We start from the raw sequence: 24,143 nt of genomic DNA, 5'->3' as shown, positions 1-24,143 counted from the left end.
CTAGAGACTCATTGGACATTCAGGGTTATTATCTCCATCTGCGGACTCTGTGATGTCATCTTATACCTTTGTGTTGGGTGTTTTCCTGCTTTCCTTTCTTATTAGTGCATTGTGTGTGTGTGTGTATCATTCTTGACTTCTTTCCATCCTTAAGCCAATGCTATCTTGGGGTCTGTTTTCTCTTTGTTGCCCTCTGGGTGAGGTTGTTCTATGTGGTAGTTTCTTATTTACACTTGGTGAGTGTTGTTCTTCTGCCCGTACTGGGTCAGCAAGGATCTTTTGTAGGGATGGGTTTCTTCTAACGTATTCTTTGAGTTTTTCCTTGTCTGGGAAGACTCTTACTTCTCCATCTATCTTGATTGATAATTTGGCTGGGTAGAGTATTCTTGGGCTTGTGTTGTTTTCCTTCAAGTTTTGGAATATGTTACTCCACTCTCTCCTCTTCTTCATAGTTTCTGCTGATAGGTCTGAGCATATTCTTATTTGGGAACCTTTATATGTGATTGTTTGTTTTTCCCTAGCTATTCTCATGATTTTCTCCTTTTCCTCAAAGTTGGATATTTTGACTATTATGTGCCTTGGTGACTTCTTGGCTGTTCTTCTAGCTGGTGTTCTTTCAGCCTCCTGAATGGTTGCCTGGTTTTCATTCATTAAGCTGGGGAAGTTTTCCTCCAAGAATTCTCTCAAGTTGTATTTGACTTCTTTGTTGTGTCTTCCTCCGGTAAGCCAGTAATTCTAATATTGTTCCACTTCATAGCGTCAGACATGGCTCTTAGGTTTTCTTCAGCTTCTCTCATGATCTTATTAGATTTTTGTTCTCGTTTGTTAAAGTCTGCTTGGCTGCCCTCCAAGTCACTGATGCAGTTCTCTGCTTCCTCCAGTCGATTCTCGAGGTCTGTGTTTCTGCTACTGGTTTTTGTTATCTCCTCCCTAAACTCCTGCATTTCCCTTTGGTGTATGGCCTTTATCTCCTCTATCATTTCATCCTTTTTCTGTATTTTTTCCCTCATATCCTGTATGACTCCAAGCAGCATTCTGAAAATTTCTTTCTGTGGCAGCTCAATGTCTGCTTCTTCTATGCATGCTGTTACGTTTGGGACATCTTTTGCCATTGCCTTTTGTTTCTCCTACTTTTTAGTTGAGGTCATTGGGGCTGATGGCTGTTTGCGTTGCATTGTTTTAAAGGAGCCAGGTGCCATTTTCCAAGGAGTCGAAGAGCACTGGCTCTCTCTGGGAGACTTGTAGGAATGCTTCTTTGAATTTCTTACAGCTAATTTCACTATGGAATTAACCTACCACTTTATCCTCCTGTGGCTGCCCTCTCAGGGTAGTGCCCCAGAAGGCTGGTGGGTTGCCTGCTATGATGTTTCAGAGGTTGGGCAGCGGTTCCTGCAGCAGCTTGGAACGTTGACGAGTGTTGGCCAAGCTGCCATCGGATCTCAGGAACACAGGCAGGAATTCCCCGGTAAGAAGTTGGGCAGAGTATCCTCTAGTGGAGTTCGGCAGGGCTTTCCCCAGCCTCGGGCTTGATGCACAGGGTGGAGCTCACCTAGCTGGGTGTGGCGGAAACTTAAATGTCCTAGGCTAAGGGGAGTGGTCTGAAGGTCAGCAGTTGAGTGTGAGAGAACAGGAAAGAGACAAAGAGGAGAAAAGAAATGAAAAAGTAAGCCTGCTGAGACTGTGCAGGGATATAGAGAAGAGAGGGAAACAAAAGTAACAATGTAGCTGAGTCCCATTCCCTGCCTGTGGAGCTGCAAGGGTTTAGTCCTTCTGCAAGGGTTTAGTCCCTGTTTTGAGGCAGGCAGTCGCAAACTGTGGCTGTGTTGAGATTAAGCCCCTGCGTGGGCTCCAAATGGTCCCAACTCTGGCAGAGACAGTGGCGGGGCTAAGGTCAAGCCCTAGCCAGCCTCCGCTATGGTAAGCTCAAAGTCCCCAGCCCCTCAAAACCTTGTGGGTCTGTGCCTATTTATCTTTATGATGCTCCTCCTGCATTCCACCAGTGTTGAATTTCCCTCTAAGCAACTCTCCTGGCCTGAATTCTGTAGAGTAGCTCTGGTATGTGTTACTCCATTCTCGTCTTCCCAGAAGTCGGGGAATGCATTATTTACATCTCTTTCACCCTCATGAGACTTAGCGAGCATCCCGAGGTTAGAAACCCTGCCTTAATCATGGCTATAGCTCCTGGGATATGCAGTGTGCCAGGCACACGACTGGCCTTCTTTCATTAATGTAAGCTGAGCTAAATTTTCTTATATGGATGTTCAGAAGTAGCATATTCTTTCTTTGGGAATGCTCTTACTCTTTGAGTTGCAGCCTGTTCCTGTATCCTAATGGAACCAGGTATGGAAGGATTCTATTTAATTTCTTTCCATGAAGTTTGCTTATGTCTCAATCTAGAGTTTTTGAAATATGAGTCAGTTGAGTATTAATTGCAGTGGATTTAAAGGCAATCCCTTCCCCATTTCCTTTCTTGATTCTTTCTGGCGACTATCCATCCTTCCTCAATAATATATCTGGGGGTTGGCATTAAGGCTTTTCAATTATTCCAAATTGTCAGCTTTCTCATCTCCTGGTGAAACTTTTCGGGAGGTCCCCATGGCAGTGGTTGATAGCATAGTCAAAGCTCTTGCCGCTCGCTGTCTTTGGTAGGCAGGCTCTTAGCCAAAAGCTGTCCATCTGGGCCAATTGAGGTCATGGCAGCAATTTAGAGGCTTTCTGGCGAGCTCAGTCTCATTTAAATGACAGGAGATCTTTGAGGACTTAGAGAATTTGTAGGTCTTGGGTTTTCTCTGGGTGCTGTTTAGTAGTTACTTGTACCATGTCCCTAGCCCCCATAGACTCTCCATCTTTCCAAACTTCTTGCTCTTTTCGTGGATTCAGTCAGTGGGGGCAATGACTAGAGGTTATAGAGTGTGAGCAGAGAGAGGTTATACCTTCTTTCCTTCCCTCCTTTCCTCCCACCTTCCTTCCTTCCAGCTTTGCCATAATAGCTTCTGTTGGGTAGCCTCAACCAATATTCTACCAGAACACTGGTAAGTCATTCTCCACATTTCCTCTCTATGCTTAAAGTCTCTGGGTACATTAAATCACTTCTTTTCTCTAACCTTGACATATATAGAACTTCATGAAATTGTCTCCCATATATCACCTCAGTATTGTTTTCTTGGGGGGACCTATTTGGTTTATGAGGCGATGCAGAATATGCCTTCTGCCTGAAAGATGACCTCTTTTCTTAGCTGTAGACTCAGGGCCCTCATTAGCTGTATCTAGAAGGACTCTTAGAATCCATCTGAGATGAGAGAGATGGGGCTCTGAGACCAGAGAAGGAAAGACACTGACATGCCTCTCCAAGAACTCACTACCTTAATCACTCTCACACTTAATCTCTTTCCTTGACCCTGGGTAGCACAAGAAGCTGTGGCAAAATGGTAGCTTCTAGAGTCAGGCCTTTGGCAGATCTCCTTCCAGAAGGACCGGGCACCAGAAGCTGTCCCTGGGTTTACCCAAGGAAAGCCTCCGGAACTCCAAAGGGCCTGGGGCTGTCCTCCAAATCTCTATTTTCAGTTAGAGATAGTGGCCAAACCCCAAACCCAACTCCTGTCAAGTGCACATCAACTCATGGCACCTCAGTGTGTTGCGAAGTAGAGCTGCTTCATGAGGTTTTTCAAGGCAATGGTTGTTAGGATGCAGAAAGGCAAGCCTTTCTTCTGTGGCACCTCTGTGATTTCGATGAGCTTGAACTACCAACTTTTGGGTTGATAGGTTGGTATTTGAATGTTGACCGGTTGATAGTACCCAGGAACTCGAAGACAGTGACAGAGGGAGCAGTTTCCTGTTGGTGTCTCACCCAAGCTTGTCTTGCTGTTTTCAGAAAGGTGTTGCTCCTTAAGCCTGGGAAAGAGGAACTTTGTCGTAGCTCAGTGTGAAGCATGATTAGTGCTCACATTCTCAAGAATCCTTAGGGGTGTGGGGGTGACAGGATGGGCAGGAAGAAGTATGGCAGTCACAAAATCTGTGCTGGCCTTACACCCTGAATGGCTGCCTCTCCTGTGCAGAACAGTCTTTGATTGATTGTTAGGGGGCAGAAGCCATGGCTTCTTTTGCCTAGATCATGGTCCTCAAACTTGCGTGTGCACTGCAATCCCCTGGAAGGCTTGTTGGGCTCAGCCCCTGAGTTTCTGATTCAGCAGTTCTTGGGGGAGGCCAGTCATTTGGAATTCCTGCAGATCCCTGTTGTTACTGGTGGTCCTGGTTGAGGACCACTCTTGGAAAACCATAGCAGAGAATTGCATGTTTGTATGGTTGCTTCAGTCTTTTGCCTCTGCCTGAGGGCAGGTCATATTGGAGGAGAAAGACAAAGGTGTAGGAATCATAAGTTCTTCTTTGAACTCTGTTTAACTTGCTCAGCATGATAATTGGAGAAAAGATTGAACGTGTCAAGGATTTTATTTTACTCAGACACACAATGAACGCTCAGCAAATAAGTGGTCAAAAACTCACACGACATACTGTCTTGGGCAAATGGGCTGTAAAGAACCACTTGAAGATACAAAAGAGCAAAGATGTCACTTTGAGGACTAGGATGCATGTTACTTAAGCCCTTGTGTTTTAGTGGTCTCATATGCATAAGGAAGACAGGAGAATAATGATGTCTCTGGTTTATTACAGTTTTGGCACAGAGTATTAAATATAACATGAGCTGGCAGGAGAATGTACAATTCGATCCTAGCAGAAGTACAACCAGAATGCTCTTTCAAAGTGTGGATGGGGAGCATTAGTTTCATGCCTTTGGTCATTGTGTCAGGCTGGGTTGACTAGAGAAACAAATCTAGGAACACTTCTAAATGTGTAAGAGAGAGCTCTATATCAAGAGGTAAGTATATATCAAGGAAACATCCCAGCCCAGCCCAGAACAAGTCCACAAGTCCGATACTAGTCCACAAATCCCTCTTCAGACTCACACCGACACTGGCAGCATGCAGGGAGACCACAGGCCGGTGGTTGCAGAGTTGTGTGGATCCAATGGTGGTGTCTCTGGCAGCTCTCCAAATGACTCACAAGCAGGAAGGTGAAGCAGAGAGAGGTGGGGAAGCTCCCAGGTCTCTCCTTATGAAGACGTCAAACCCACAAGGAGGCACCATCAGGTTGTGACCTGATTGACAGGCTAGACTCCACCCCTACACTTCAAGTGGACATGAAATTATGTAACTACCACAGCCATGTTATCAGCAAGGACCAGTCCCTGGAAAACGACATTATGCTTGGTAAAGTGGAGGGTCAGTGAGAAACAAGAAGAGCCTCAATGAGCTAGATTAGCACAGTGGCTGCAGCAATAGGCTTGAACATAACAATTGGGAGGACGGTGCAGGTATGGGCAGTATTTCCTTCTGTGGTGTAAAGGGTTGCCATGACTGGAAATCAGTGCTAGTGCATCTGCCTGGATTTTGTGAACTGCGGAACAGTTAAGGTGTGGAAAGGTCGGGCAGCCTCTGTTGCAGTGGTTCTCAACCTTCCTAATGCTGCGGCCCTTTCATACAGTTCCTCATGTGGTGACCCCCCAACTATAAAATTATTTTTGTTGCTACTTCATCACTGTAATTTGACAACTGTTATGAATCGGGTGACCCCTGTGAAAGGGTCATTCTACCCCCAAAGGGGTCTCGACCCACAGGTTGAGAACCGCTGCTCTATTGCCTTAGCTGCTAGAATTCCTGGGCCTGACTTCAGTCTAGGGCACAGTAGTCAAGTGATCCAGTTACTAGCAATTCTAATCCAACCTATTCAAATTCTAAATGCTGATGAGATCTAATGCTATTCTACAAGGGATAGGGCCTCTCCTCCCACTCTATCAATCATCTTACCCAATCAGGCACAACAGGTGTAGTAGAGTGGAGGCCAGAGATAGTTAATAAGGAACAGAGCTCTTCCAACCCTGGCTCCCCTCAACTCCCCTGCCCCTCAAATTCTGAACTGAGCAGCCATGACAGCACACGGTGCCCACTATAGTGACCTTCATCAACAGCCTTCCTGTTTGGGGATCCCCATCTGCCCATAAATCAAGGGAAGGATCATCTGGGTTAGAATTTCATTACTGGACCCCTGTTTCTCACAGTGGGCCTTCATCATAATGGTTTGGGCCAGCAGTAACTATTTAAACACTTGGTGCTTCTCCCCTTACCTTTTCTCCCCAAATGAAAGGCTTTCATTTGCAGCATGTGTTGAACTTTTTCAGGTGAAAAGAAATACTTCCGTGACAACCAATGACGAGGGAATAATGTGAAGTAATAGGGTACCCTGAAGAGTTGTGTACAATCTGCTCTACCATATCACCCACCAACTGAGTCAGAATCTTTGAGGAGGGTCTGGGGCCCTGCATCCCCGTCAGGGAATTCTGGTGGATAGCAAGATGGCAGGCTCTCTGCATCCAGTGATCTCAGCGACCTTTACACCCCCCTTTCTAATTAGATTACAGATCTGCCCCACACTACCGCCAGGAGCTGGGGGCCAATGTTCCTTTAGGAAAGAACAGCAGAGATTGGCGGTCTGTTGTCCTAGTGAGGCAGTGGTGGATGGCTGCACCAGTCTGTCTGCTACTCTGTGGCCAGACCCACTTCTTCCTATCTTCCTTGAGTCCCTCGCCTCTCCATTATCTCTGCGGCAGGGCAATAGCTTGATCTACACAGCCTAGGGGTACCATCCCCAAGGCACTGAGGACCCACCAGGAGGTAAGCTGAAGCTGGGCGATGAGGCTGGGTAAAGAGAGGACAAGCTGCTGACAGGAAGGTAAGCTCGTTCTTCAAGGAGCTTTCAAGGAGAAATCATTTAGACCCAGACATTCGGTGGGGGGTTTGTTTATGAACTAGAGTGTCCTCTCCCTTTCTCTTATTTTCCCATAAAGAGTTACAGTCTCAGCTGGATTCCTGGCTCTTTTGGGGTATGGTAGGGGAGGTTGCAGGAGAGCTAATAATGAGTTCAAGAATGAAGAAAATGTTTTAAAACTAATTGTGGTGATGAATGTACACTCTTCTTGAGGTGATTGTACTATTAAATTATATATGTGATTTATATGCAAGGAAACTGTTGAAAAAAATAAAAATAGAGTTATAGTCTCAGAAACCCACAGGGACAATTCTACTCCGGCCTGGAGGGTGGCTACAATGTGGCGTGGACTAGATAACATTAAGGTGATCTTGTTTAATGTTTACTTGTTTTTGTTTTAAATAATGTGAACCATAGAAGAAGTATCTACATAAGGTTACTATGGTGACAAAATGCAACAATGAGCATAGGCTCGGTGTGGGGTATTCCCTGTTACTGTTAAAACAGGAGCCCTGGTAGTCTAGTGGGACCACATTTGGCTGCCTGCGGTGAGGTCAGTAGTTCAAATTCACTAGGCACTCCTTGGGAGAAAGTTGAAGCTTTCTATTCCCATAAAGATTTACAGCCTCAGAAGCTTACAGGGGGCAGTTTTACTCTGTCCTATAAGGGTGCTATGAGTCCCAGTGGATATGATGGCAGTGGGTTTTATGATTGCTAGATGTCCTGTGTAAAGTGACTTTGAATGGGGACAATGTCATTGTCACATATCATTATGTGGATTAGAGAAGCTGAGACCTGGGAGCACTTTGTTGTTACTGTTAGTTGCTGGCAAGTCTCTTCTGACTCACAGGAAACCCCCCCTCTTCTCCCCCCCCAACCGCTGTGTGCAGAATAGACCCCCTCAGTAGGGATTTCAAGGTTGTGACCTTTCAAAAGTTATCTCCGGATCTGTCATCCAAGGCCACTCTGGCTGGGTTTGAATTGCCATCATTTTCTCTAGTTGTCTAGTACTTAACCATTTTTGCCAAGCAGGGACTCCTAAAATACATGATACTTAGTATGGGAAATACTAGTGCTTACACTGCCTGGATGTGTCTTGGTGAGGCTCTCTGGGTTTGTGAATATCCCCGTGCCTGGCTCCCTGATTTGTGTACATGTGTGCCTGTGCATATTTATAAGGTCAGGCAGACCACCTCTCTCTGGGTGGAGTTCGCTGTTGGCCCAAATGGGAACTCGCTGAGCCAGCGAGGGCCGGCCTCGGGGATGGAATTTCCATTAAGTATTAAGCAGGACTGTCCTGGGAAGCCAGGCAGACAGTGAGGAGGGGGTGGCGGGGGTGGATGCTCTGACTGGGAGCTCTCTCGGGCAGCCTCAGTCCTGAAGACCTGAGAGAAGGCCTCTCCCAGTTCTGCTTTGAGTCAGAGGGATGGCCAAGGCCATGGCCCAGAAGAATGGGCAGGAGGCGAGGAGCATTTCTCTGGGGCCTCTGTAGGGAGACTTGCTGTGACCAAGCTGACTGGAGTCATGAGGCGACCCCTTGGAAATGGCGAGGTGGCCAGCGAAGGTCCAGGTAGCTGGGGCCCTTGGGGTCGACAGGAACCCAGGAAGATGGGTTGTGCCGTATGTATCTGTGTGTTGGGGAGTGGAGTGGGGTGGGGTTGGGGGAGGGGCATTCATGAAGTTGCCCCAAGGGACCATCTAGCAAACCAAGCCTGTTTCTACCTTGCCCTGAAACCCAGGTGCAGAGTTTGGACCTGGAAATAAAAAGTTCTCAGAGGCTAACATTTATCTTGTCCAGGATCGAAGCCTCATTCTACCGCTAGTCGATTAAAATAACAGCAGCAGCAAGAACGATAACAAAACCCCCAACCATGTTAGCTTTTCTGGTACTTTTACCTCTCTGAACTCTTTCCATCCTTTTGAAGAGCTTAGGAATCAGGCCGAGGTTATGATCCCCGTTACATAGCTGTGAAAACCGAGGTTCAGGGGAGTTAAGCGACTTGTCCCAAATCACACAGGCAGGCAAGAGTAGAGGCAGAATGCAAAGTCAGATAACAAAGCTCTGACATTGTGTTCCATCACCTGAGCTTCCAGAAAGACATATTCAGAGAGAAGTTCCATCAACTGCCTATTGGAAGAGGCTGCAATTCTGGGGCTAATGCCGAGCCAGATAGCAGATTGGAGGCCCCCAGCCCATCCCAGATCCTGAGGTGGCTCTAACTGAGCCAGGAATTGAAGCCCCTCCCAGAGGACTAGACAGTAGAATCAAGCAGATCGGATGGAGGTAGGGGTCACGGTGACTTGTCTGAGGGTAGAGATCGGAGCAACTCAGAGGCCCAGACCCCTAGAGAGCTCAGGTAAGCTCTGAGTTAACACCTTGTGTGCAGGGCTGGTGAGCAACTGTGGGTTTCAATGAGGGTCGGTCAAAGGAGAGAGGAGTGATTAGGGTGAAGGCAGGCACAGTGGGGGTGGAAGGTCGTGAGGCTCATTGTGAGATGGAGATGGAACCGGTCTTCTTCTCCCCAAACCCCTTCACCAGTTGCCCCTGCATCCGTTCCAACTGCGGCAGCTTCATGGGGGTCAGGGTTCACCTGTGCTCCATAGGGTCTCCACGACTGATTTTGGGGGGAAGGAGATCACCAGGACTTTCTTCTGATGAACCTCTGGGTGGCCTTGAACCTCCAACCTTTCTCTTAGCAGCTGACTGACTCTCTTTTGGCACGTCATCGGGACACTCTTCAACATATCCGTACCTCAAACTCACTGCCGAGTTGCTGCTGACTGCTAGTGACCCCAAAGCACGGCAAAGAACTGCTGCTGTGGGTTTCTGAGACCATAACTCTTTATACTAGAAAGCCTCATCGCTCTCCAGGGGAGCAGCTGGTGGTTTTGAACTACTGACCTTGCGGTTCACAGCCCCATGTGTAACCACTATGGCACCAGCATTCCTCCCCAACGAACAGGGAGGAGCAAACTGGCTTCCTTTGCAGAGAGGGTGTTAGGTTAACACCACAGTGACGGGAATGATTTCATAGCTTTGCTTAAAGGACCAAGAGAGCTGGAGGGGAGCTGCCTGACTCCCCCCAACCCCCGCCCCTGCTCCCTTTTTCTCTCCTTCCCTTGATGGCCTTTAAGAATAGGTGGGGGCCTTCCAGGGCCACAGGGTTCATGGCAGGGTGGGGTGAGCTAGATGGAATGACCTCGCTGTTTCCTTCCAGCTCAAGAATGCAACATTCCTGAATTTTTGGGCTAAGAAATCAGCCTGCTTTCTCTACGCTCAAACCATCTAACAGAAGTCTAGAAGCAGGAATCTGATGTGCCTCAAGTTAGAAGAACTCTGCCTACACCCCCCCCACTCCCGCCCCGGTTTTTGGCAGGTTCATGATTGATGGGGAGGGGGGGTTTATGTGGGTGATCCGAGTTTCAAAAGGAAGCACCTGTGTGGGTAAACCGAGTCGCATTCCAGGCGGCTGGGGGCTGCTCAGTTGGGCGGCTCCCTTCTAGAACACGCGAAACTGCCCGAATACCTCCCTGTTTCCTTCCAGCTCCAAGGGAAATGATCGCGCGCCTTCCCTGCCCCTCTCCAGATGCTGGCGTGCGGGGGCACAAGTGCCCCCCTTCCCGCCGGGACGGCTCCGGGGTGAGCCAGGCCTCTAATTAGGCCTGACCGCGTCCCCATTCCTGGGCGCCCCACAGAGGCGCGAGGGTTCCAGTGCCCGGCACCAAAATAGCCCTCGAGGCCCAGCTGAACCCCGGCGGCAGCGGTGCCTGACGCGGGACAGCGGCTTGGCTGAAGGCGCGCTGTGGTGGAAGGTCCTTGCAGCCTCCTGCTGGAGCCGGGGCGGACAGGGGGCGGGGTGGGGTGGGGTGGGGTGGGGTGGGGGCCGGCCGGCCGAGCCACTGCGCTCCTGGCCTTGGGAGCTCCAGCTGCGCCCGCTGCTCTCCGTCGCCTGCGCAGCCAGAGTAAGTAACAAGCTCTCCTGGCTGGAGTCTGCGAGTGACCCTTGGGGTGTCAGGGTGCCTGTCTGCGAGGGAGAGCATGTGGCAGTAGGAGGGCATGTGCTTGGGCAGGTATGTCAGCAGGTGGACGTTTCTAGCATGTGCCTAAGGATGTAAGTGTGGGTGGAAGAGCGTGTCAGGGACCTGCGTGGGGAATGTTGTTGGGCGTGGAGCGGGCCTGCAGGTGGCCCGTGCGCCTGTGTGGCATATGTCCCGCTGTGGGGCTGACCTCTGGGTATGCAGAAGAGCATCCCGTGTGGGAGGAAGGCTTCCAAGTGGGGCAAGGGGATGGGTGGCCAGCTGGGAGTGTGAGAGGGAGCCAGGGAGGGCAGAGGCTTTGGGACAAGGGGTGTTATCTGAGCTCTGCCTTTCTGGGGTGCCCTAAGGTGGCCCTGACTGGGTGTCTTGGTTGTGGGTCTAAGGCTTTGGTTTCTTTGAGTAGGGTGAGGTGGCAGAGCCCCCACTCTATGCAGTGACCCCCACCTAAATGGGCCAGGCATGGAGAGACAGCTTGGCATGTTCCTGCCAGTCTTGCACACACGTCTTCTGCACACATACACTTGCCACACATACACTCAGGGATAAAGGCCCGTGTGCAACAAGCACCACAGTTGTAAACTATGGATCTAGACAAACATATGTGCCTGGCCTGGCTCACACTCGGCGGCTAGCCCCCCTTTCTCTACCTATGGGGCCGCTGGACAAGGGGTTCTGGAGAGCCACTCAAGGGTTCATGACTGGGAGGTCGTGGAAGGTGGTGACAAAGTGCTTTTTGGGGGTCCCAGCTGATCTGGAATGAGCCAGAAGGAATCTTTGAGTCTGGGGTTAGAAGCAACATTTTCCCTCTTAGAAGTGAGAAGGCCAATCTCACAGGGTAAGTGAGGGCAGGCTGAGGTTGGGAACAGCCGTTTGCTCTGAATTAAACTGCCGGACTCCTGCTACGGAGAGCAATGAGGCTTTCGTATGTTGGGCTCTGCCTCTAGCCCACAGATACGAGCCATGACTTGGGAGAGACTGACGTGCATGCAGGCGAGGCTGGAAGGGATACCTTCTCCCCACCCAACCCCCACCCCACCTCCGTCCCCAAGCTCTCTTCTAGCACCTCTCTCGTGTCTTGACAGAATCTTGTTCTCTTGGACTTCCTCTGGAGACCACCTGGGGGCATATGAAATAGTGCTTGGAAGAACAGGTATTCCAACATGTCAGCTGGCTATTATCATTGTTGAGGAGGCTGGGTAGTACACCTGGTTTGTGCTCAGCTACTCAGCTAAAGGATGATGGTTGGAAAAATCCTTCCAGCAGCACCTGGTGATTCGCTGCTGTCAAGATTCAAAACCCCAAACCACACCTATTGTCTTATTTGTCAGGGAGTCAGTTTTGACTCATGGTGAGCCCACAGGTTATAGAGTAAAATGGCTACCTAGAATTCTCTTGGCTATAATCATTGTCGACACAGATCACCAGGCCTTTCTTCCGTGGCAAGTGCAAATGATTTGCACTGCCCAGGGCATTCACCCGATGGAGCAGCTCGACTTGCTAATACATGGGGTCACCATGAGTCAGAAGGGATTTAATGGTATTTTTTTTAAGACCTTACTACAAAAAAAAAAGATGTTACTATTACTATTATTGATGATGGTTTCTGAATCTATTTTATCCTGGCCACTCTCATCTGGACAGGATTCAGTAAGAACCGCACATTTGATATGTTCCCGAAGTTAGACCCATAACTTTAATCCTTAGAACCTTTGTGATTCGGTCTAAGGGGGCCTGGGTTCTCATTCCACCAGGTCCTTTGAGGTTCAGAGGGCAGGTGGGGTTCAAGCATTTCTGAAGGAGTTGATAAACTATCCCTTCCTAGGGCTTGGTCCCAAACTTGACCCGTGTGGATGTTAACTAAAGCCATCCTGTCTTCTCTAGCATTCTCCCGTGTGCTGGACTCCAGATTTAGGGCTCAAGAGAAGGCTTTGGAAAGCTGGAAGCATCATAGTTACCAAATCCCAGACGTTTTCCCCAAATTCCCATGAATCGGTCTCATATGCCTGCCAATTGGAAGTTCAGAGCAACAAGGAAGACCCGGAGAACATCAGGGCAAGTCTACATAGTAGACATGGTTTCAGTTTAAAGAAAAAATAAGTCAGATAACAGAATAATGGAAATAAGAGCCACCTTTATTGAATCCTTAACATGTGCTTTACTCCCATTTGATAGGATCCCTCATGGTATAGTGGGCTATGAATTGGGCTGCTGATCACAAAGCCGGCAGTTCAAATGTACCCACTATGCCTTGGGAGAAATATGAGGCTAAAGATTTACAGTCTTAGAACCCCTCAGGGAGCAGTTCTAGTCTGTCCTGTAGGGTTACTCTGGGCCTGAATTGAGCTCATGGCAGTGAGTTTGTTTGTTTTATTTCCGTTTACTTTTTACAATAGGCTTCTTAGGATGTTCTGTTGTTGTTTTTGTTCTGGCAAGGAAACTGAGGCCAGAGTCGCCCAGGGGTATCTCAGGTCTGCATGCCCACAGAGCTCAGGCTGGGCTTCCTTTCTCACGTCTAGTAAGGAAGCTCTTGGTTCATCGTATCACTCCATCCTAGTAACTGTGATAGCTGGAACCGCGACTCTCATTTCTAATTGCCGCTGTAAAAACTTGATAGCAAACAGATTTTTAATGGTCAACATCTGCATCCTTTATAGAAAGAGATCAGCAAGATGAATGCACAGCACAGCTAATGAAACATTTTTTTGGTCTCTGAGGAAGAGAGACATCTTACAGGGGTGTTTGGGGGGCCAGCCCTAATTTCAAATATTTCCTCTGGTTTTCAAACTATCTGTCTCAATTTGGGCTTCTGTATCCTTGGCTTCTCATTTGTAAGCAGGCCTTTGGGCCTTTCTTTCTAGTGGCCCTGGGAGATGAAGTCTAGCTCTGTGTTGGCTCAGACAATGGGGATTGTTGAAAATGAAGTGGGCCATTGAGAAGCGCCCTCCGCTCAGAGTGTTTCAGTTGCCAGTTCTTCCCTGGTCTCAAAAGCACAAGTGTCTGGGTGCCCTAAAGAGTCTGACCCCTGCCCTCAGCCTGCCCTGGCCCCATGACCAGCCCGTCCCCCAGTGAGTCCGCCTGGGTTCACGGTCTGCTTGTACGTCTGTGTCTCTTGGATCTGAACTCTGCCTGCCACAAGGTCTTTTGTTAGGGCTGGCCCTCTCTGGAGCCTGGACTCAGGATGAAGAGGTTGGATTGTGGAGCATGGCATGTTTGCTCCTCCCCCACCTCTGTGAGGCCACAGACCAGGGCTCGCCCCTTCCTTCTTCTTCATAATGGACCTCAAGCCTGTCAGACGGTCTGAGCATCTCTTGTCAGTGCTTACCTCTGGTAGATATGGGTCTAATAAACATGGGTCTCTGAATTATCTTACCCTGCCTCAGGCCATTGATTTGGGAGAAAGACAGGACCTTCTAACTTCTGTACAGTCTTGGAATCCTACAGAGGCGGTTCTCCAGGTCCTACAGGGTCGCTGTGAGTCAGCACCAACTTGATGGCAGTGAGTTTCGTTTGGGTTAAGGCCATTGCTCTTTCGAAGGGGAACCGAATGGGCAGTTCTTACCACAAGTAAACCAGTTGTTGTGGAATCCATTCCGACTCATGGTGACCCCATGTGTTTCACAGTACAACTTCCCTCCCTGGGGGTCTCATGGTTGTGACCTTTCAGAAATAGGTTGATGGCCAGACCTGATCATCAGCCCATCTCCAAGTGGGCTTAAGGCACCATCCTTCAGGTGAATAGCACCGTGCTTAATCATGCACTCCTCCCGGGGGCTCCAAAGGATGACTAGACGACTCTGAGGAGGCACTTTCAAGCACAGTGTGGGGGGTCTTGCTTCTCAATTTGCTCCAAGCCTATAAGCCCAGCCACTGCCATTGTTCAAGTCTGACTCATGGCGACCTGAGATAGGGGGCTCCAGACTGTACATCTTTATGGGGGTAGCCAGCCACATCTCTCTCTTGCTATGTGGCTGGTGACTTGAATTGCTTACTTTTCAGTTAGCAGCCCAATCCTTATGCCCCAGTACCATGGAGGTCCTTTGCTTTAAAGCTCTTTCATTGCCATCTAGACAAGTCTGACCCATAGTGACTCTACAGGATGGGGTAGAACTGTCCCTGTGGGTTGTCAAGGCTGCAAAGCTTTATGGGAGCAAAAAGCCTCACCTTTCTTCTGTAGAGGAGATGGTGGTTTTGAGCTGATGGCCTTGCAGTGAGCAGCCCAATACATAGCTCACTATGCCAGAACCATTTGATTACAAACTGGGAAAAGGAATCACTGACGGATGCCCGGAAAGACGCCCTGGTACTGGGGACCGATGTGCTGATGGCTTGATGTAGGTGATGCATGGTTTGGTCCTCTTAGACCACTGCTTCTAGACATCTAAGTCTTATATGTCTAAGACAAAGACTGCCGGTGAGTCATACTCTTGAACTGTTTCTATTGTGGTGCCACCGCTAAGTCCCGGACTGCTAACCCAAAGGCCTGCAGTGAGGACTCATGCAGTGGCTCCCTGAGAACAAGGCCGGTCATCTACACCCACCACGGTGAAGACATGACATGCAGAGGGGCCTAACTCAGCCAAGGAATCTATCGCGCCGTTTGACTTCAGAGTGTGTACTGATTGTCCATTGCTACTCAGGGGAGACTGTCAGGCCCTGCCCCCTGCCCTTCCCCCATTTCAAGGCCCTGAACACAGGCTCATCTGACTCAGGACCTCTCACTTCCCCTGATGGAGGGCCAGGGGTAGGCAGTATATGTTGACGATGTGAACGACATGACCTGAGGTCTTACTTCCCTCACCTCTAAAATGGGTTTCTCCACCCCCTTTTCAGAGATGGTCCCTGATTGCTCTAAAACACACACACACACACACACACACACACACACACACACACACACACACAAGCAAACAAACAAATTCACTGCCACTGAGTTGATTCTGACTCACAGTGACCCTATAAACTCCACCTCACTGCCTCCTGGTCTGCGCTGACTCATAGCGACCCGGGGGACAGGGGGGAATTGCCCCCTGGGTTTCGGAGACTTTGACTCTTTTCAGGAGTAGAAAGCCTGATCTTTCTCTTGTGGACTGGCTGGTGGTTTTGAACGGCTGCCCTTGCCATTAGCAGACCACACAGAACCCATTGCACCACCGGGGATCCGTATATACAGCAGGGTGGAACTGCTGCATTGGGTTTCAAGACTTTCAAGCTTTGTGGGAGTAGACAGCCACATCCTGGTGGGTGTGACACGCTGAGCTTGTGGTTAGCAGTTCAGTCCGGAGCTCACGAAGCCTCCAGGGCTCCTACTGATTGCTCTAGGGCGGTGGTTCTCAACCTTCCTCATGCTGCGACCCTTTCATACAGTTCCTCATGCTGTGGTGACAAAAATTACTTTTGTTGCTACTTCATCACTGTCATTTTGCTACTGTTATGAATCGGGCCACCCCTGTGAAAGGGTCATTCGACCCCCAAAGGGGTCACGATGCACAGGTTGAGAACCTCTGCTCTAGGGATTCAAAATGCATCTTTTGACCAAATTGGAGAAAAAACCTGATGGCTTGACTTTTCTGTCCTGCCTCTGGACCTGAGCCTCACTGCTGTCCTTTCTGTCCCAGCCTCAGACTGAGCCCACTGCCCTGGGAGAAGCAGAGGTAGGGGGACTCGGATAAGCCCTCCTCGGTTGTCCGGGCAGCATGAGACTCTCTGCTTTGCGTCTCCCCAGAGAAATCTCTGTCCTAAGAAATGAGGCTCCACCCAGACCCGCTATCAGAGCCAGCTGTCTCCCCTCAGCCCGAGGATCCCTTCGTGCCAAGCCCTGGGGGAGTCCTGGAGCCCCCGAGGGTATCTCTGGGCAGACCAGACTGTGTTCAGCGTGAGACAGCGTCTGTAGGCGTCAGCAATTTGGCGGGGTTATTGTGTATAGTGTTCACTTTTTTTCTGGGGGATGGAGGTTTTAGCTTACAAACCAAATAGTCTGGGTTTGGAAAACAAGTGAGATGCGAACTGTGGGCTGAGGGTGTGGGTCTGTGTGTGGTGCTGTTTAAAAGGCTTGGGGGTGGGGTGGGGGGATGTCTGAGAGGCAGCCTGGCTGACTCAGGCCCTCTTCCCTCCTCTGGGGGAGGGCCAGGGGTAGGCAGTGTCTGTTAGTGATGTGAACAGATACGGCCAGGGGCCTCACTTTCCTCATCTATAAAATGGGCTCCTCTATTGCCATTTCAGATATCGTCTCAGATTATTTTTAAATGTTTGCTTTGGGGATGATAAAGGCATCCTTAAGGTCCAGTTGGCGTCAGTCAGTGCACGCAGTTGAGTCCTGATGAACGCCCTTCATTTTGTTTCATCTGAACATGTCTTCATGCCACTTCAGTTTTGAAGGGTATTTGTACCAGGTGTGGAATTCTGGATTGATCGTTTTTTCTCCTTCTCCAGTATTTCCTTTAAAGAGAGTCTCTGCTTTCTTCTGTCTTTCATGGTTTCTGATGAAATATTAGCCTCACAAGCATTGCTATTCATATATATATATATATATATATGATTTTGTAGTTTTCCTTTGGCTCCTTTTGTCACTTTCCCTATATCTTTGCAACTGAATAGTTTGCCTATACTACATCTAGGTGTGGTTTTCTTTGGATCTATCCTGCTGCAGATTTACAGAAGCAAAGCACAACCAAACCCAAAGCAAAGCAAAGCAAGCAAGTAAGCAGCACATACGCAGTGCCATCGCGTAGACTGCAGCTCGCTGTGATCCGATGGAGGCTGCCAATCTTTCAGGAGCAGAAAGCCTCATCTTTCTTCTAAGGCAGCCGTTCTCCTGTGGGTCGCAACCCCTTTGGGGGTCGAACAACCCTTTCACAGGGGTCTCCCGGTTTATAACAGTAGCAAAATTACTGTTATAAAGTAGTGATGAAAATAATGTTATGGTTGGGAGTCACCACCACATGGGGAACTCATGGCATTAGAAGGTTAAGAACCACTGCTCTAAGGAGTGGCGACCCAAACCCCAAACTCTTCACTGCCCTTGCGTCCTGCCTCCTCCTAGTGACCCTACAGGACAGGAGAGAAGTGCCCCTGTGGGTTTCCAAGACCCCAGCTCTTTACGGGAGGGTCTAGTAAGTTCGAATTGCAGGCCGTACAGTTAGCCTCTCAATGCTTCTCTTAGAGCACCACAAAGTTTAAGTGGGCAATTTAAAAAATATTCTTTTCTACTTCACTTACTTACTCCTTTTATGACAACATTTGTGTATTTGAAAACCCTTAATATAATATTATAGGACATGAAATGATTTTCTTTTAATTGTTTTGTTATATGTGATTCAGTTTCAGTAATTTCTATGAAAATATCTTCATACTCTTGTTCTAGTCTGAATCTGTTGTTCTGCCCATATAGTGATTTAAAAAATCCATATACCATATATTTTAAAACCGGTTTCATTCTCTTGATGTTTCTATTTCTCACTGAGATTCCTCAACATAGTTTGTTCACTATAATAAATTTTTTTCTAATTTTTTGGATACATTTTAAAGAATTTCTTTGCAATCCTTGTCTATGATTTCTACATAATGCCCTCCCTGTAACTTTTCTTCCTAACTGTGTATATATTACTCTGTTTTTATGATGGGCACTGTGGATTCTATGTTGTTCAGACCCTGGATTTCATTTTATTTCTTTAAAGAGTGTTGAGCTTTGCTGTCACAAGAGGTCACTTACTGTGACCTTCACTTTGACCTTCGCTTACTGTGAGGGCTCGTTTGTAAGCGTCGCTAGCTGGTCTAGAACAACCTCACTTCCGAAACCCAAACCAAACTCCCACCATCACGTTGATTCTGACTCCTGTCAGAGCAGAACTGCCCTTGGGGGTTGCTGAGACTGTAAGTATGTATGGGAATAAGCGTCCATCTTTCTCCCAAGGTGGTTTTGAAGTGATGCCCATGTGAATTGCAGTCCAACATGTAACCCACTATACCACCAGGGATAGCCTGGTGGCCTAGTGTGCTACGTGTTGGGCTGCTAACCACAAGGTTGAAGGCTCCAACCCGCCTGCTGTGCTGAAGCTTTCTGCCCCCATCAAGACGGACAGTCTTGGAAACCCACTGGGGCACTTTGACTACCGAGTTGCAATGAGTCGGAATGGACTTGTTGGCAGTGAACGCTGCCTGGGCGTGACTAATTGGGTCTCAAAGGAGTTCCTGGATTGTTTCGAGAGGTATCCTTGCTGTTCCTTCCTAACTGTATGTCTCCCTGCAAGACCGATGACGTCTTCTTTCTGTGCACAGACCTTAATTCGTCCTTCTCTACCAAGCCTTGCAGAGTGTCTCCTTTGCATCTGGCCAAAGCCTTTAGAGTGCCCACATTGGACTCTTCTGTGTTATCCCCCATCTCTCCCATCTTCGGCCCCACAAACCCCAGCTGCCTCCATCCTCCCAGGTCCGGATCTCCGCTTCCTCATCTCAGTGAAAGTGATATCCTCTGCGTAGACAATCCCGCCCTGTGTATGGTCTGGAACATTCTCCCACAGGAAGCCAGGGCGATGATGATGTCAAGTGTGTGTGTTTCTGTTGTCTCACAAAGCACAGTTCTACGCTTTCTATTGGCCCTAGTGGTGCAAAGTCAGCAGTTTAAATCCACTAACCCCTCAAGGAGAAAGGTGAGGCTTCTCATTCCTGTTAAGAGTTATAGACTCAGAAACCCACACGGGCCGCTGTACTCTATCCCAGGGGGCGATATGAGTCAGAGTAGACTCGAGGGCAAGGTGCTTTCTGTTTGTAAACCCAGGAGGACTATTCTAGGACCTGTGACTCCATCATGGCTGAAAGTGGTGGTCTAAGAGTTTATTATTACCCTGAACTACGTGTCCGGTTGGGTCACTGTGAATGGGAACTGACCCAGAGGCAGCGAGAGGATCCTTTTCTTTCTTTTTGCCTTTTGGTGTTATTGCAAACAGTGGCGAATAAGGCAGGCAGGGTTTTTGTTCACATGATATTTGTTGTCACGTTTGGTAAATTGTCAAAAAAAAGCAAATGAGTACAATAAATTGTTTTGTGCTTTAATGACTCAATTATTGACTTCATCTTCATTCTTTCACTTGCCCACTCATCCACCCACCTACCGTCATTCACCACCCACCTCTCCATCCGTGAACAAGAATTGATATTGAATTCATTGTAGACTCAAGACTAAGGAGTGTCTGTTACTCCTTTCCTTTACCTTCTATGTGGTCCTCACACCATAGAAGCCCAAGTACAGACCGCCTGGAGTGGGAAGAACTCTGCTATGATGGCAGAGTGCCGGACCACGTGTGATGGGAGCTGTAGTGTGAACAGAAAGAGTGGGGAACCAGAAGCTGCCACATAGCGTCTCCTGTCTCATTTTTTCCTTTCTCTTTCAGTGGCAGTAGGCTTCTCGATCAGATATAAGGTGGTAGCTGGGCTCTGCAGAGGTGCGAGGGCGCAGGCCTAAGGAGAAAGAGACAGACAGCTCTTGATGATCCCTGTAGTTGACAAGAGGATGTCTTTGTTTTCTCCTTCGTTTCCCCCAGGATTGCACTTTAACCCTGTGGAATTTGCAGAGAGGCTGAGGGGAGGGGTTGAGCAGGGTTTGAGGCTGTGGCATTTAGAAAGCAGGCAGTGGACTAATCCCAGTGCCGCCCCTTCAGAAGCTGCTCGTTCAGTCTTCTGAGGGTTGTCATTTACAAAGAGCTCCCCAGAATGTGTGCTGTCCATCTGCCATGGCAGACAGGACTGGAGCTGAGCAGACTCGGGACAATGTCAGTAGCATCAGATAAGAGTGGCTTTGGAAAGTTGCCAGCAGGTCCAAGTGTCTGTGTCTCAGGAGCATTCACTCATGCATTCATTGAACAAAATCCACTTAGCATCTACTGTGTGCCAGGCATTGTTCGAGCCACTAGGGATATGGTAGTACTTAAAAAACACATTTTATGTATATATCTATATCCTTATTATGGGAAGACAGCAAACAGGCTAATATGTAGTAAGTCCAAAATGGTAATAAATGCTATCAGAAAGGGGCTACTGGAAGATATAAAGGATATTGTTAGGGGTTGACTGTGTTTCCCCCCAAAGATACAAGTCCTAATCCCTGGTGTTGGTAAATATGACCTTGCTTAGAAATAATGTCTTTGGTGATGTTATGAGTTAAGTTTAGGTGAGGTTATGCCAAGTCGGGTTAGTCCTAATCCAATCATAACGGCATCCTTATAAAAGAGAAGGAACATAGAGAGGCAGACAGAGGAAAGCCATATGTAAAGAGAGGGGCTGAGTTTGGAATTATGTGGCCATAACCCAAGGAATTGCTTGGACTAACAGAATCTGTGGGATATGAGGGAATGTGAAAACGTATTGCCACAACATCACAGAAATCATTATGAAACAAAAATACTCAAAGTGAAGATACTGTCTTTCAACATCTCCTGCATCAACATCCCTGTACTTCGAAGGGAGCACTGCAGTGGGTAAATCTGCTGCCGAAGACCTCTTTAAAGCGTTGAAAAGAAACGACGTCACTTTGAGGACGGAGATGTGCCTAGTCCATGTCATGTTATTGTCAGTCACCTTATATGCACGTGAAAGCTGGACTTCGAATACGGAGCACAGGAGAAGAATCGACGTATTTGAAGGATGGTGCTGGAGAAGACCGTGGAAAGTACCACAGACGGCCAAAAGAACAAACAGATCTGTCTGGAAGAAGTACAGCAGAATGCTCTTTAGAGTCAAGGGTGGAGAGACTTAATCTTATGTAGTTGGGACCTGTCCTTGGAAAAGGACACCAGCTTGGGAGAGTGGAGGGGCGGAGCAAAAGAGGAAGGCTTTCAACAAGATGGACGGACACAGTGGCTGAAACAATGGACTCAAACATTCGAACAAGTGTGAGGACGGCACAGGACTGGGTGGGCTTCGGTCTGTTGTGCAGGGGGCGGCGATGGGTCAGAGCCAACTCAATGGCATCTAACAACAAGCGACAACGATGCTTTCCTTAACAATTCTGCACTATTCAATTCACACAGAGCAAATGACAGGTTTGGGTTCTCCAGGGGCCCAAATTAGGTTCCTCTTAAGTGTTCTTTGAGTTTCGGGGACTAAAAAATCTGAAAGGGTGTGAGCAAGTCCGCGGGGTGGATGGGAGAAGGTTGCCCGAAACAAGACAGCCCTTGCCACCACCAAAGAATGAGCAAGTGCCTTGTCATGATGGAGAAAAGATTCCTGACCTCTTCCTCATTCATGTGGTTTTCAATTACCTTAAAAGTCTTCCTAATCGCCCCCGATGAGCATACTGTGCCCTTCAAGAGTATTGATCAGGATTCCCCTTGGGAGTCCTCAAATAACAGTCACTAGGACTTTCTGAGCTGACATCTCTGCCTTGAAATTTTCTAGTCCTTCGGGTCCCCTTAGAAGCCACTATTCTGACTGGACCTCCCTTTTTGGAAGCACCCCAAAGAGGCCCAGACAAGTGTGGTATGGGGAGGGCTTGTCTGCAACCCCCCGCTGATTGCATTGATACGTTTAAAGACACTTGCTTGGGGATCAACCTGTACATGTATGAAATGACAGCCCAGTAGGAACACGTTTCGACTTGACATTCTGTCGTGAGAAAAGAATGATCTCTAGAGAATTCCAAGACCCTACATTCAAATGACTAGTTTCTAGAACGGTGGCACGGTTGTGATATTTTGCGCCGGCAGCCTAGGAAAGCTGTACAGATTGTAACGAAGGTACAGAAAGCCAAGTGTGGAGGGGGGTTGTCAATGATACAGGTGGTCAGGAGGCACTGGCCAATAATGCATTGACACAGAAGCCAGGAGGAAGCGAAAGGGCCAGCTTTGCTGATATGTGGAGGAAGAACATCCAAGAGACCAACAGGAAAGGTCAAAGTTGGGAGGCTTCTTTCAGGGAACAGCACACAGATCCATGTGATGGGAGTGAAGGATGGGAGTGAACCATGAGCCAGTAGAAGGAGCTGAAATTAATCTGCTAATGAGGACCGCAGAGGACCTTGTAGGCTAGTTGATGAACTTGGTTTGTAATCTAAATGAGGTGGAAGGTTCTAAGCAGAGACATGACATGCCCTGACTGCTGTGAAGAGAACAGATTATGGAGAAAAGCGTGGAAACACATTAGGAAGCTGTTGTAATAATGATCTAGGTGACATGATGGTGGCAGGGAACAAGCTTCATTTATTCATTTTGCTTATCTATGTAACCCAGCTATGGATGAGACCTTTCGCCATTCTTCATCCATCGCTCTGTCTTGGTCCTTTCAGTGATCTGTCCCTTTTAACAAGTCCTCACTTTCTGCATGTAGAATATTGCGCTAGATGCCAGTCATCATGGGCGTATTCTTCTAGGATTTTGATCCTTGCAGGGAACGCTAGCCTAGGAAGTCACGAGTCAATCGTAAAACTCAACTGCCCTGGCAAGCCCAACATAAATGGAGTCAGCACAAAGTCTGCTCCGAGCCCTGGTGGTGGTGAGCAGGGTGGCTAGTGCATGCTTCCAGGACGGGGCCTGCCACGGGCTGCATCTTGACAGGGGGCGAGGGCAAGCCAGGCCTAAAGAATAAAAGGGAGCCTGGCTTGAGCTTGAACCTATGGAGGAATGTTGGGGAGGGCAAGACGAAAGGGATAAACGTGCTGGTGTGGGCTAGAGACAGGGTCTGGAGCAGTGGTGCTCACCCTTTCTTTTCTTTTCTAAACTTTTATTGAGATAAAATGCAGTTCAACAAAACATGGTACCGTTCCAGCCATTAAAAAAAATCATTTTATTGGGGGCTCATACAGTTCTTATGACAATCCATACATACATCAATTGTATAAAGCACATTTGTACATTCGTTACCCTCAGCATTCTCAAAACCTTTGCTCTCCACGTAAGCCCCTGGCATCAGCTCCACATTTCCCCTCTCCCTCCCTCCTCCCCCCTCTCTCATGAACCCTTGGAAATTTATAAATTATTATTTTGTCATATTTATACTGTCCGACGTCTCCCTTCACCCACTTTTCTGTTGTCTGTCCCCCAGGGAGGAGGTTATATATAGATCCTTATAATTGGTTTCCCCTCTCCACACTACCCTCCCGCCTCCCTCCCAGTATTGCCACTCTCACCACTGGTTCTGAAGTGATCCTATGTCCTGAATTCCCTGTGTTTCCAGTTCCTATCTGTACCAGTGTACATCCTCTGGTCTAGCTGGGTTTGTAAGGTAGAATTGGGATCATGATAGTGGGTGGGGAGGAAGCATTTAGGAACTAGAGGAAAGTTGTATGTTTCGTCGTTGTT

The 24,143-nt window shown here is 48.3% G+C and overlaps 1 protein-coding gene across 1 annotated transcript in view; it reads left to right on the top strand.

Moving 5' to 3' along the window:
- The first annotated feature begins 8,343 nt into the window (after positions 1 to 8,343).
- INSC (INSC spindle orientation adaptor protein) overlaps positions 8,344 to 24,143 on the top strand; it is a 163,483-nt gene continuing 147,683 nt past the window's right edge. The window contains exon 1 of the mRNA XM_004711565.2: positions 8,344 to 8,439. Coding sequence (XP_004711622.1) covers positions 8,344 to 8,439 — 96 coding nt within the window. The remainder of the gene's footprint in view (positions 8,440 to 24,143) is intronic.

This window comes from Echinops telfairi, unplaced genomic scaffold (assembly GCF_000313985.2).
Source record: "Echinops telfairi isolate 266 unplaced genomic scaffold, ASM31398v2 ScPeMD7_60;HRSCAF=208, whole genome shotgun sequence".
NCBI lineage: Eukaryota > Metazoa > Chordata > Mammalia > Afrosoricida > Tenrecidae > Echinops > Echinops telfairi.
This window is presented reverse-complemented; position numbering and strand designations above follow the sequence as displayed.